Below are 14,083 nucleotides of genomic sequence, written 5' to 3'. Positions count from 1 at the left end.
GTTTCCAGGGTTTTATGTGGTTATGTGTTTGTGTCCTTGTGTCCAGGGTTTCCAGGGTTTTATGTGGTTATGTGTTTGTGTCCTTGTGTCCAGGGTTTCCAGGGTTTTATGTGGTTATGTGTTTGTGTCCTTGTGTCCAGGGTTCCCAGGGTTTTATGTGGTTATGTGTTTGTGTCCTTGTGTCCAGGGTTCCCAGGGTTTTATGTGGTTATGTGTTTGTGTCCTTGTGTCCAGGGTTTCCAGGGTTTTATGTGGTTATGTGTTTGTGTCCTTGTGTCCAGGGTTCCCAGGGTTTTATGTGGTTATGTGTTTGTGTCCTTGTGTCCAGGGTTCCCAGGGTTTTATGTGGTTATGTGTTTGTGTCCTTGTGTCCAGGGTTTCCAGGGTTTTATGTGGTTATGTGTTTGTGTCCTTGTGTCCAGGGTTTCCAGGGTTTTATGTGGTTATATGTTTGTGTTGTCGTTGTGTCCAGGGTTTTATGTGTTTATTTGTTGTCCTTGTGTCCAGGGTTTCCAGGGTTTTATGTGGTTATGTGTTTGTGTCCTTGTGTCCAGGGTTTTATGTGTTTATTTGTTGTCCTTGTGTCCAGGGTTTCCAGGGTTTTACGTGGTTATGTGTTTGTGTCCTTGTGTCCAGGGTTTCCAGGGTTTTACGTGGTTATGTGTTTGTGTCCTTGTGTCCAGGGTTTTATGTGTTTGTGTCCTTGTGTCCAGGGTTTTATGTGTTTGTGTCCTTGTGTCCAGGGTTTCCAGGGTTTTATGTGGTTATGTGTTTGTGTCCTTGTGTCCAGGGTTTCCAGGGTTTTATGTGGTTATGTGTTTGTGTCCTTGTGTCCAGGGTTTCCAGGGTTTTTTTTATGTGGTTATGTGTTTGTGTCCTTGTGTCCAGGGTTTCCCCACTCATGACGTGGAAGGCAAGGAAGTGAGTAAAGGACAGGCCAAGAAACTACGCAAACTCTACGAGACGCAAGAGAAACTATATAACGATTACCTTCACATGAGCCAGAATGGCAGCTGAGTGAGTTTCACTGCGACAACGTCCGGCCTGCTGGTTTAACTCTGAGAGTGTCAAAGTGGACCTGTACGTATACGGGTGCCTTTTTTTTTAAAGGGACATTTCACCGCTGGAAGAAACTGCAGTCACTCAATGTTAATAGTATTTGTAGTAGATATTACAGTAGTAACAATTTGAATGTTGCACTACTGTATGGCCAGAAAAAAATAATGAAGTCTGTGTGTTTGACTAGGTTGTGACTGGGGTTGTCTCGATCGTAAATCGAGTGATCGGAAATCGTGGGCCGATCACGTCATTATCAGATCGGGAGCTAAAAAAAACGTGATCGGGACATCCCTAGTAATCAATATTATATAAATATCATAATATTTAAACTGGAAATTGTCTGTGATTTGGGATATTGTATTATTGTGATAAACGTGTTCTATAAAAATATTACAAATATCGGATGGGGAATAATCGGTATCAATTGATCGGATTGATCGGATTGGATGGGGAGCAAAACAACGTGACGGGGGACATCCTGTTGAATTACTACAATGACCCTAATGCTTTGGTGCACTGGGGAGGGGGAGGTTGAAGTGAAACCAATGTCTCACGCATCATCAGACATTTGAAATACGTGTGTAATATATGATATTACACACATAAAAACCCCATAGGAATGTGTTTTTTGTGTCCTAATCATGATTAAAATAAGACGGGCGAAGAGGCCCTTTTAGCACTTAAAGCGGTTAAATGAACACTCCTGATTTTGCAGCATAATGTACAGCTGTTTTTAATCATCTGTGATTTTGTTTTTATCCTGCGCTGCCACCTAGTGGGTTTTAAGTGTTTTGATCAAAGTTTGTATAAAGTTCATTATAAATTCTAATCCTGTTTATTTCTGTATTTTCCAGGGATCTCTCTCGCACACACACACACACACACACACACACACACACACACACACACACACACACACACACACACACAATTCTATCCAGTTGACAATAAACAGTGAATAAACAAAAACAAACTGAATTCAGCTGCGTTTTCTCTAACTGGGAAATAAGACCAGTTACTTTAGGACCAGTTACTTTAGGACCAGTGTCATCAGTAGGGCTGGTTGGGTCCGCCCTCAGAGAGCCCCCCCCCCCCCCCCCCCCCCCAGCATTATTGGAAACAACTTGGGCCTCTTCCTTAACCAATGATACTAATGAAGGCTCTGTTCCATTCTGCCTTTTGTCCGACGGGACATAGGTCCGGTCCATCGGTCCCATCGACTACCTACCCCCAAACCCTCACCCTAACCATAACCGCGAGCACGGGGCAGCACACCTAAACCTAACCCCGAGTCGGACCAATGTGCTCCGTCGAACCAAAGTATGCCTCCCCACACAGATATGTTGGCTCACTGGAAACACTCAACACCAGTGGGCCTCAAAGTGTGGTCCAGTGCCTCAAAGTGTGGTCCAGGGATTCATGGTTCGTTGAGGGGGTTCCAAATGGACCCTTACGGGTGAGTTACTGTACACTCATGCTTTGTACACTCTTAAAAGTTACACACTGAATGGAACTGTCTAATTTACAACTCACAAATTACAAATTACAACTAAAATACTGGACAACTCACCCCGGTGCTTGCCCGTTTTTCCTCCCGGAATCTTCACCAGTGAGGGGGATAACTTTGTAATATGCTATTGGCTGTTTGTATTCTTTTTGGAAAAATATAAAACATATACTCCTGTGGAAAGGCTATATTATTTTACTTATATTGACCCTATAAACAATTTAGTATTATGTAAGGATTTGCCCACTCAAATGGTACCTCGTCAGATAATCCCCACATTATCCTACAACAACTTCTGTGAACAGACTTCACTGTAGTAGCTTTTCATAAATTATATTTATACTTAGGCTGTCTGCTGTCATGAAAGTTTATAGTTGGGAGAAATTCAAAGTCCAGCCGTCTGCTGTCCAGCCTCTCCCACCCCTCACTGGGGAAAATTCTGGGAGGAAAACAGAAACTTGGGTGAGTTGTCTTGTTACCACAGATAATGGTCTATACAGTTTTGTTTTGAGTGTCAAGAAACCAGATTGAAGACAAATGTATCTCTGCTGTTGGGAAGACAAACAAAGCCTCATCAATGTTGGTGTTGTGACTATATATATTGTCAATTTCTTGGTGGAGTTTTGAGCTGTTTAGCTGTTTTAGCAGACAGCTTGAGTGTCCAATGGAGTTAAGGGTTAAATCCGAAGCGCTTTTTATAATACTTTCCATTTGTTCACAAACATACAGTGAAGGGTGTTCAATAGCACTGATTTATGCTAAATTTGGGCGTTAAGTGGTTTCCGCCCAACAGCAACGATATATATATTTTGATTATTTACAACATGGCCAAAACCATGATTATTTTTGTTGGAAAAAGGTCTTAATTTTACCACTTTTCTTCTTTTTTGTTTTAATTCACCGCCGACACCGCCATTTGGTGGCTGAATCTTTACTCATAGGATGCCACCATTTTACTTCAATGTTAATCATTTTATTTTATTTCATTATTTCATTCATCTTGTACCACCATCCCTAAAATTATTTGCCATTTTTTTACTATTTTTTGGAAAATACCTTTCAAATAGTTCAACTAGCCGATCTACATCTACACGGTGTGAGCTTGTAGATCAGCTGTTTGAACACTTTGTAAAGCAAAACAAATGTTACCTGGTATTAAAAGTATGGCATTGGCCTGCAAGAGGACTTATTCCAAGAATAGACTAGATTTGCATTTTCGTTTTTTTTATGGTCACAAAATGGGCTATATTTTCCTAGATATTTCACTTGCATTTACCTTACCCATAAGACTCCCTGATGTTGTGAAATATAACAATAATTAAACAGTTTTGATCTGGTAATTAATTATTGCATGGAATGAACCCCATAGAAAATAAAGAAAAAGGCTGCACACACTAGAGCCACGATGCAAAATATTTATTTAAAAAGATGAAAGGTTTCTACCTCAAAGTCTTCTTCAGGGAAATGGAATGACCCCGCCCCCAACCCCTTAAATTCATGTTATCTTCCAATCCTGAGATCATTAATCATAGATATTATCATCATTATCACTTGCATATTAATGCATCTGTTGTCTCCTAGTGCTGTGCTGTGTGGCAGCGGTGGCCGAACGGTTTGGCCGAACGGTCTTGATATCGGAAGGTCGCTATAGTTCGTATCCCCGGACCGGCACGTTAAAATTACCACCGCTGAAGTGCCCTTGAGCAAGGCATTGAACCCCCTACCATGAAATGTTCTATGAGCAGGGCCTGGCTGTAAACAAGTTCTTGAGCTTAGTCCAGTTACCCTGGGTAAACATAGTAACTTTGCTTTGCTTTGTTTTGCTAGCATCTGGCTTGATTCTGGGCTTAAAATCATTTATATAAATATTTGTGGAACACTACAGTATGGGCGGAAAAAAGAATGGCCTATTTTTGAGGGCACCACAAAATGGCCACCACGGCAATGCCCTATTGTCTACTTTTACCACATTTAAAACATTTCTTTTAACCAGTCAGCAGTACCACCTCCATGTATGCAACACTTGTTTAGACTTCACCTGGAGATTAAAGCGACAAAAATACAAATCTTTTCAGTCTGTTTATTAACAAAATAGGTTTCTAGTGTGTGAAGATGACGTGTGTGTGTAATATGAAGAGGGTTGATTCCTTGTTGAGTTCATCATTGGCAGAAGGAAGTGACGGATGGTTCTTAGCTGACACGGACCCTGCGCATGGAGCCCACGGTACTGATGGTTCTTAGCTGACACGGACCCTGCGCATGGAGCCCACGGTACTGATGGTTCTTAGCTGACACGGACCCTGCGCATGGAGCCCATGGTTCTGATGGTTCTTAGCTGAAACGGACCCTGCGCATGGAGCCCACGGTACTGCTCTGTCCACCCCAGTCAGAGGAGTTGTTGTAATCCCGTTTCTCCAGGACATAATGAGGACCTCTGTAGTTGGGCTCCTGGTAGATCACCCATCTACAAGGACAGAACACAGAACAGAACAGAACCTTCAGATTCAGAACACTTGCTGAACACAGCTCAACCCGTTGCGATGCATGCTTAAATGAGCAGTTTGAACCCTTAAAGACTTAGAATATCAGCCTTGACTTGGATCTCCTTTGAGTGGAATTGTAGTTTATAGGTTCTTTCAGTAGAATGCTTTCTTATAGTGGTAGCCAGGGGTCATCAATATGTCTGTACACGTTCAAATGTGTCCATGGCAAGACTTGGTCTTGTCGGTGGCAATTTTTTGATTTCATTTTTACACACCATTATAATGTTCTTATTTTGATCATAAGACCCAATTACTATTTACACCATGGCACAGTCCGTCTACTACTAGTGGTTCTCAAATGACCCACTTAACTCTTGAGTGTTCAAATGGTCCATTTGGTTCCATTTGAACAGAACTCAGAGTTACAGACCTGATGATGTCATTCAGGTGTAGCTCTTTATGTCATGTGTCTTTGGTAATATTATTGTCCACCCGTTTGTGGAATGCACTTCCCGTTGCAGTCAGAACTTCAGCATCACTCCCAATCTTCCGCCGTAGTCTGAAAACCCACCTTTTCAGACTCCATCATGGCCCGTAGCACTTATACCCTACCCCCTTAGATAGCATTTCTGTAGACTTGGATAGCATTTGATAAAGACTTATAGCATGTTATGTAGACAGCACTATAATTGCATTGTATGTAGTCATAGCACGTCATAGTACATATGTATAGCATAGTATAGTATATATGTATAGTGTATATGTATAGCTTCATTATATAGATATTCCACTGTTACGTTCTTAGCTTACGCATGTTTCATGATAAATGCTTTTTATGTGATGTATTCCATGCTTTTTTGTTCTTGCTTAATGTAAATCCCTCTGGATTAAGAGCGTCTGCTAAATGCCTAAATTGTAAATGGTTTGAGCCCTTAGAAGAGCAGTGGAGAAGCGGAGGTGTGGTGTTAGTGGGGGTTGAACTCACGATCCACCGAGGACGCGGATGGAAGCGGCTCTGTTGAGGCTGTGGCGACTCATCAGGTTGGGGATGTCGTCCTGGATCTCCGTCTTCTTACCGGAGAATCCAGCTCTCTCAAACAGGTGGGCCTTGCCGGGGTTTGTGTCCTGCACACATTAACAACATTAGAATCCAGCTCTCTCAAACAGGTGGGCCTTGCCGGGGTTTGTGTCCTGCACACATTAACACATTAGAATCCAGCTCTCTCAAACAGGTGGGCCTTGCCGGGGTTGGTGTCCTGTTAACACATTAACCCATTCTGACCTGAGATCAGATTCATACGAGGTTTCCGCTGGACACACACTGGTCTGATTAACCCATTCTGACCTGAGATCAGATTCTAAAAATGTCAGTCGACTCTTCGATTTTTCAAAAATAGCAGACCTACAAGCTCGTAGCGCGCCACTCGGTGGCGCGCTATGAGCTTGTAGGTCTGCTATTTTTCAATAGCTAAAGCATAACATGATGCTAACACCAAAATGGGTGCCCGTTCAGAATGGGTTAACGAGGGGTCAGATGGGCCACGTGCATCCTCACATAATATTACATTATATCGCAATTATTAACTTAACTTAAATATCGTCTCTTTCGGGTGGAAACCTTGTATGTCCAAAGCGGTTTACTTTTTCAGGATCCAAATTCAAAATCTATAAGCTTGTACATCTGCTACTTTTGATGCTTTCGTGTAACGCTTTACTGTATTTGTTTATTTGGACGGGACAATGCATATTAACCCATTCTGACCTGAGATCAGATTCATACGAGGTTTCCACTGGACACACACTGGTCTGATGAACCCATTCTGACCCGAGATCAGATTCTAAAAATGTCAGTCGTTCTTCGATTTTTCAAAAATAGCAGACCTACAAGCTCGTAGAGCGCCACTCGGTGGCGCGCTATGAGCTTGTAGATCTGCTATTTTTCAATAGCTAAAGCATAACATGATGCTAACACCAAAACGGGTTCCCGGTCAGAATGGGTTAATGGACGTAAATACACCGGATATATATACTGTAGCACAGTTGCTAATTTTCATCCGCAGTCCTCACAGGAAACACAAAACGGAAAAACAGACAGACAGTCAAACAGTGGAATACATTTACATGACATTACATCACAGGGAACACGGCATAAAAAAAGAAATACACCTAAAAGAATCATAAATGGTTGCAGCTTTGGTTTTCAAGCAACCATTTAAAAGAGGGGAAATATAGCACAATCCCCTTATACGCAGAGGAAGGCCATTCCATGATGCTACACAACCCTGTACTGAGAGGACAGTTATAATATGGAGATAAGAGCTCACCTGCTTCACGGCGCGGACGGAGGAGATGTGATCCACCTGAGCACACCACTTGTCGTAGCAGTTGTACTCGCCCCGGTCCTGCATGTCCCACAGGTACTGACGCCCCCGGAAGTTCTCATGTTCGTAGCCCACCCATCTGCAAACAAACCAATCAATTCATTAACACATTAAGACCTGAGGCCGATTAATCTATACACATGTTTTCTAACGGCTTTCTGAAAAAACTATATGTTACTTATCTTGCTATATCAGTGTTGTTCAAAACTCAAGGACCACCCAAAACTGATATGTACAGCATTTGCCCCGCAGACCCCAAACTAAAGATATTATGTTTTCCGGGGACCAGTATTTATTTGTATTTACTTTTAACTACTACCAGTTATAAGAAGATGCTGAGTCTCTAGAGTGGTAGATAAATGTAAGGAGTAGCTTATTTAGACTATTGTTCAATTCACTTGATAATACAACAAAAAAAAGAAATGCAATGAAACATGCTTCACTTTCTTTTCATATCAGGGTCCATCATGACAATATGATCATTTGAAATGGGGTTACATGGAATGATGCAAGTCAATGTATGTATGGGGTCTGTGACCGTGACATTAAAACGTTTGCAAACAAGTTTGCAAATGTTGGACGTAAGAGTTGCCTATTAACTGCAGCCTACTGTCTGTACTGTATGTTTATTATGACCATGTGCATCGACGCAGCAAGAAGGAAACCGTATTAAAGACTAGGAAGATGTTTTAACGCTGAAGAGTATTGGGAGTTTGGGACTACCTTTTTTGCAGAGTGAGAGACCTTATGGGCACTGATGGGGCGCTTGGTTTTGATCTACACCACCGGCTGCTACTACTAGTAAAACAAGCGCCCCCCCCTCAGGTCCCACGCTCTGCGAAAAAGTACATAGTAAAGAGTAGTGATCCTTTGAATTGTAGACTACTGTCTGTCTTCCTTGCAGGATGCAGTGACGGGTGTTTTGCAGTAGGTGGTGCTGTTGTCAACTTACGCTCCACTCTCCACCTGCACAGAGTTGCATTTCTCTGGGAAGCTCTTGTCGCTGAGTTTCTGACAGTCAGCGCTCAGGTCCAGCCGCCTGCCGGCGAAGTTACGCTGTTCGAAAAGCGTCACCTGAGAACACAGTGAGTAATTATGAATATTTCCACTGATTTTCTAACTGATACAATGTAAATTGATTTCCATGGTTGTCAAGTCAGGCTGAGTGGAGCAGGTTGACTCACCCTCCCGCTGGACCCATAGAAGGCACGTTGGAGCACAGACCCCAGCTTGCTGCGGAGACAAAACACACACAGTTAGTCTACACAATAATATCCTTCCTAGGGTAGGTACGCTCACAAAAAACATGCAGTAATCCTGGTCACTAAACTGCCTCCCCCTGGCCAGCCGGGGCGCCTGATGGAGGGGAAAGGAACTGGTTGGAATAACGTGTTCCTTCCACGCGCTACGTCCAACCAGGGAAACTCCCCCCTGTCAGGTGTAAAGGAGCAACTTGGACACTCAGGCATGAAGGAAGCATGAGTTCAAGTCCGTTGCTCTCCCCTTGTCCCCCATATATGGGGACTAGGTTGGTGGAGGGTGTGTAGAGCCCAGGATCACATTAGATGATTGACACAGGGGTGAAAAATGGGTTACAAAATCGTGGGATAAAAAAATATATATTAAAAAAAAAACAATAGTCTCCTTCCGGCTGTTCCTTTCAGGCGTCGCCACAGCCAATCACCTGCCTGTCCTCTGTCTAGCTTCTCTTCTGTTACACCGACTAACGTCATGTCACTGTCACTACATCCTTAAATCTAACTAACGTCATGTCCTCTTTCACTACATCCATACATCTTGGTCTTCCACTAGGCCTCCTTGCCTGGCTGGCCGTTCCAATCTCAGCATCTTTCTACTGACTAGACCCTTAGGGATGTTTTGAATCTTCTGTGGGATTCCATTCCATTTCTTGAGGTCACAAATACGATTAGATTGAAAATCTTTTTTCTGTTATTAAATTAAATCAAAACGACGTTTCTTTTTTTTCACTCTCAGTTTCATCTAAATTATTTCAGTCATATTGTTTTCATCTGGACTTTAACAACCAAGTGCAGGCTATAGCCTAGTTATTTCTAATCTCAAACAAACAGAAATATATATAATATAGGCCTAATACCAGAGAGGGTCGTGTCAAACGTATTGACTTTGATGGTATCTTAGATTAGGTGCAGTTCTATTTGATGCAGTAACACAACATCATTGCTTGATGCAAGTAACATTTATGTTACGCATGTCGGAGCCACATGTGAGTCCTCCTAAGTGGCCACGCATGTGTCTAACCTGCCACACATGTGTCTTAACCTGCCACACATGTGTCTTAACCGGCCACACATGTCAGAGCTACGGGTGAGTCTTAACCGGCCACACATGTCAGCTACAGGTGTGAGTCTTAACCGGCCACACATGTCAGAGCTACGGGTGTGTCTTAATTGGTCACGTATGTCGGACTAACGTCTGACCCCCGACAGTGACACACACACACACACACACACACACACACACACACACACCTCAGCTGTGCTGAACTGAAGTGACTGGAGTCACTTGAATATGAGTGAAGACATGATAATGTTTACTGTGATTATGGTAAGCTTACAATTATTAATACAAACACCATTATTAGGCCTATAGTAAAAACTCCTGTAACTTTAAACTTATTTAAAGTTATTTTTTATTTTTTTGTGAATCGATTTTGAGAATTGTGATTCAAATTTAGATTGATTTCTTTCCTGCGCCCCGCGCCCTACTATCCGTCCTCTGTACATATCTGGACTCTGTGGCTTTTTCTCCAAACATCTAACATGCGCTGTCCCTCTGGTGTATTGGTTCCTGGTCCTATCCATCCTTCATCCTACTCCCTCAGAACCTGGTCCTATCCACCCTTCCTCCTACTCCCTCAGAACCTCTGCTACCTCCAGCACTGCTTCCTGTCTTTTCCTCAGTGCAAAGCAAAGCAAAGGTACTATGTTTACCCAGGGTAACTGGACTAAGCTCAAGAACTTGTTTACAGCCAGGCCCTGCTCATAGAACATTTCATGGTAGAGGTTCAATGCCTTGCTCAAGGGCACTTCAGCGGTGGTAATTTTAACGTGCCGGTCCGGGGATACGAACTAGCGACCTTCCGGTATCAAGACCGCTCCGCAAACCGTTCGGCCACCGCTGCCCCAACGTGTCTCTAAACCAGTGGTTCTCAAAGTGGGTACCGTGACGCTAGTCCAGGGGTTAGGGGTCCAGGGGTTAGGGGTTAGGGGTTAGGGTGCTGCAGGATACAATTCATAAATATCACTTCAGTTTAACCACTTAAACGGACCAGCAAACCAAAAATAGCCGATGTACAAGCTCACAATGTGTCACATTCACGTTGTGAGCTTGTAGATTGGCTATTTTTGCTGAATGTTCCGGCCCCCAGAATAGGAAAGCTGGGGTTCAAGTGGTTCAATGTCAAGTATGAAGTTATTATCAATCTTTCCTAATGGAAACTATTATTCTCCCAAATTATTATAATGACACATACTGTACCTTAGGGGGATAGATTTATATATTTATAGTACGTACCGCACGCAATATGACATTAGTGTAATTGGTTCTGTAAAGTAATTTATAACAATGTAATTCAGCTGTGCCTTGGATGAAAAAGTAATAGGGGTGACGTGAGTGGTCAGATGGGTGGTCAGATGGGTGGGATGTGTGCATTTTCACATTTATTTGAATGACCAATCAATCAATTGTGTTCCATGCTTGAAGCAACGGAACTTACGTAGATTAGACTTTTAGAGAACAAAAAATACCATGACCTTTTACGTCAAATGTTTGACCTGTTTTGATGTAATGTTTTGCCAATGATTTGGTGTCCCACTTAACAATATCCTCATGGCCAGTGATGTAGCTAAATACATACATACAAAGTACTGTACTTAAGTCATATTTTGAGAGATTTTTACTTTCCTGGAGCATTTCTACCTTTCAGTAGGCCTACTTTTAACTCTACTCCAATACATCTCAGTGGAAATTTTGTACTAAGTTAACTCCACTGCAAGTATTTGAAAACTGTAGTTACTAGTTACTTTGTAGATTTTGATGACTTCAGCCTTGTGTACATTTTTACTAATTTGAAAAATTACAAGCGATGCAAAGCATTGTGAGCGTGTAGATTTTCTAAAGATTATTAATTATACCTTTTATACATTTTAAAACTTGTGAAATGGGACACTGACATGATTCTATGTAGGCTATAATGAGCACTAGATACCCAACATACATGTTTCACAACTGGTTCTCAAGAATAGCAGATATACAAGTTCACAGCACATCACTTTGTGCCGCGCTGGAAGCTTGTGCGTCTGCTATTTCTGAACATTTTTGAAAAATCTTTTCAAAGTGTTTCAAAAATATTGAATACCTTTTTTTTGTTTTTGCTATATAACACAAATCTTCTCTTCTGGGGGGGTCTCACTGGCACAAAAATATTTCAGATGAGGGGGGGGGGTCCACGGCCAAGTAGGTCCAATCCAATAAATACAATCCTGTTTGAGAACCACTGATTTAGAAGGCATTTGTAAAATTGGCCAAAAGTACTTTTTCCTCCACTGAGTCTTTAGTGTTTTGCCAATTATTTGGTGGCCCACTTGCAATATCCTCACAGGCCACTAGTGGGTGCTCAGTGGCAGGGCTTCTCAAAGTCGGTGCACCTCCTAGGGTGCCTCGACTCAAGTCCAAAGGGTGCCTCAGAATACTTTATCAATGTTGTCACTTCAGTTTAACCACTTAGAGCGTCTACTCTAGACCCAATTTAAACTGTACTTTGTCAGCCTACAGTACAGCAAGTCTCTTCACCATGAACAGCAAATTGTGACATGTTTGGTGAATATATAAATGCCGGGGTTCAAAGTGGTTAAAGGCCACGTATCAAATTTATCTTCACTCTGTCCTATAACGGAAACAAATATTCCCTCCAGTTTTCCTCGTGACATAAACTATATATCTTTGGGCAACAATGTACATATTTGTACGTATACCGTTAATATGACAAAAGGTGCTATGATAAAGTAACGATGTAATTCAGGTGGAAAACGTTATTTACAGGAGTGACCTGTTTGAGAGGGGTGCATACTTAGTTTAGACTAGTCATTGGTTAGACATGGGTTATAAGGTTATTGTGCTGCCCCGTGGGAGGTTAGGTTTAGGATGAGGGTTTGAGATAGGTTGTAGTTGTATAATAGGACTAATGACTGGTCTAACCAAATGACTAGTCTAAACCAAAAACTGTCTAAACTAAGTACTGCACCTGTTTGAGAACCCCCTGCTCTCTATGGTTGGATCACAAGCACGCTCCACATACCTGGTTTGTTGGGCTAATCCTGCAACTTTAGTAAAGATGTTCATGTCGGGCTCTGCGAGGGCAGAACAACAGGCCTTAAATACAGCCTGTTCAGGTGGGCGGCGGTGGGCCTACACCTGCTGGAGCCTCAGAGAGGCTTCCAGCAGGTGGAGGACCCTCCACTGACACACACCACATTCATATGCTAAACACACACACACAGGCGCATGCACAATACGCACGCACACACACACACACACACACACACACACACACACACACACACACACACATAGGCACACACACTGCAACACACACTATTCTCTGCTCTGTGTAAACCTGCCCAAAAAAGCTGAACACACACACACACACACACACACACACACACGCATGCACTATACATACATACAACACATGCACATGCACATGCATTTGCATGCGCACAGGCACACAGACGCATGAACAAATATGCACACAAACGCATGTGTGCATAGTGCATACATGTACAAATGCACTGCAAACACAACCTCTGCTTATGCACGCACGCACGCACGCACACACGCACGCACGCACACACACACACGCACCACATTCAAAATGCATGTGTGCACGCCACCATTAGAGCCATGACAGTTATGTATTTGCATGTATTGCATGCGCACGCACGCACGCACGCACGCAGACAGACAGACAGACACACACACACACACACACACACACACACACACACACACACACACTTTACACACACACTTGTATGTGCGGAACAGAGTGCAGTGCCAACAGTTTTGGCTTTGAACAATTCAGCATTTTCACAACAAAGCTTTGCCTCCATGACATTGAGTGCATTGATGCTTTGTGCAGCTCTGAATAGACCAGCTTCACTGTCACATCCACCTCTGGCAGCCATTCTCAAACTTTGTGCATTTCAAGGACCCCTGGTTTGATACTATGTGACCCCTTTTCCCCCGGTTGGTTCCCAATGGGAACCGGTTCAGTTCTTTTTGGTTCTTAGTCCTACTATGTGTTACTTGACTTATGAGTACAAGTATCAACACTGCATTGTAAAGTACTCTGTTACAAATAATAGTCATTCAAATTCAAAACACATACAAAATGTACTGAAAGCATAAAAGTAATGACGTCAAAAATATTCTTGACACTTGAGAAATTAGTTACAAAATCGTGGGATAAGAATTATAAGAAAAAAAATAAAAAGTATACCGGTAGTACCAAAAGTAAAAGTACTCATGCAGAATATCCCATTTTTTTTAAATTCCTTTGATATTAACAGATCTACAAGTTCACAACGCGTCACACGGTGACATGTTGTGAG

The 14,083-nt window shown here is 42.4% G+C and overlaps 3 protein-coding genes across 7 annotated transcripts in view; 2 read left to right on the top strand and 1 right to left on the bottom strand.

Annotated features, from left to right (window-relative positions):
* cars1 (cysteinyl-tRNA synthetase 1) overlaps positions 1-1,965 on the top strand; it is a 32,993-nt gene extending 31,028 nt beyond the window's left edge. For 4 of the 5 annotated variants that reach the window (XM_080770957.1, XM_080770958.1, XM_080770960.1 and 1 more), the window contains one exon: positions 889-1,907. In XM_080770957.1, the coding sequence (XP_080627083.1) occupies positions 889-1,017 (129 nt within the window). In that variant the 3' untranslated portion in view covers positions 1,018-1,907. The other variant, XM_080770956.1, reaches the window with a different exon arrangement.
* Positions 1,966-4,897: 2,932 nt separating this feature from the next.
* Positions 4,898-12,822, bottom strand: crybgx (crystallin beta gamma X; the record flags this gene model as incomplete). The annotated part of the gene is made up of 6 exons (XM_080758764.1): positions 12,769-12,822; positions 8,615-8,663; positions 8,383-8,504; positions 7,374-7,509; positions 6,035-6,174; positions 4,898-5,030 (listed from the first exon to the last, which is right to left on the bottom strand). The coding sequence occupies exons 1-6, from the start codon at positions 12,810-12,812 to the stop codon at positions 4,898-4,900; spliced, it is 624 nt and encodes a 207-aa protein (XP_080614890.1). The 5' UTR covers positions 12,813-12,822.
* The window catches only part of LOC308326984 (lactase-like protein), a 28,422-nt gene continuing 20,373 nt past the window's right edge, over positions 6,035-14,083 (top strand). Inside the window, exons 1-3 of the mRNA XM_080780094.1 lie at positions 6,035-6,171; positions 7,369-7,466; positions 8,335-8,515. The gene's annotated coding sequence lies outside the window, so the exon portion shown is untranslated. The remainder of the gene's footprint in view (positions 6,172-7,368; positions 7,467-8,334; positions 8,516-14,083) is intronic.

The sequence above is a fragment of the Protomyctophum bolini genome (genome assembly GCF_963924005.1).
Source record: "Protomyctophum bolini genome assembly, chromosome: 1".
In the NCBI taxonomy this organism is placed as follows: Eukaryota; Metazoa; Chordata; class Actinopteri; order Myctophiformes; family Myctophidae; genus Protomyctophum; species Protomyctophum bolini.
Note: the sequence above shows the minus strand (reverse complement) of the source record. Positions and strands in the feature narration are given on the sequence as shown.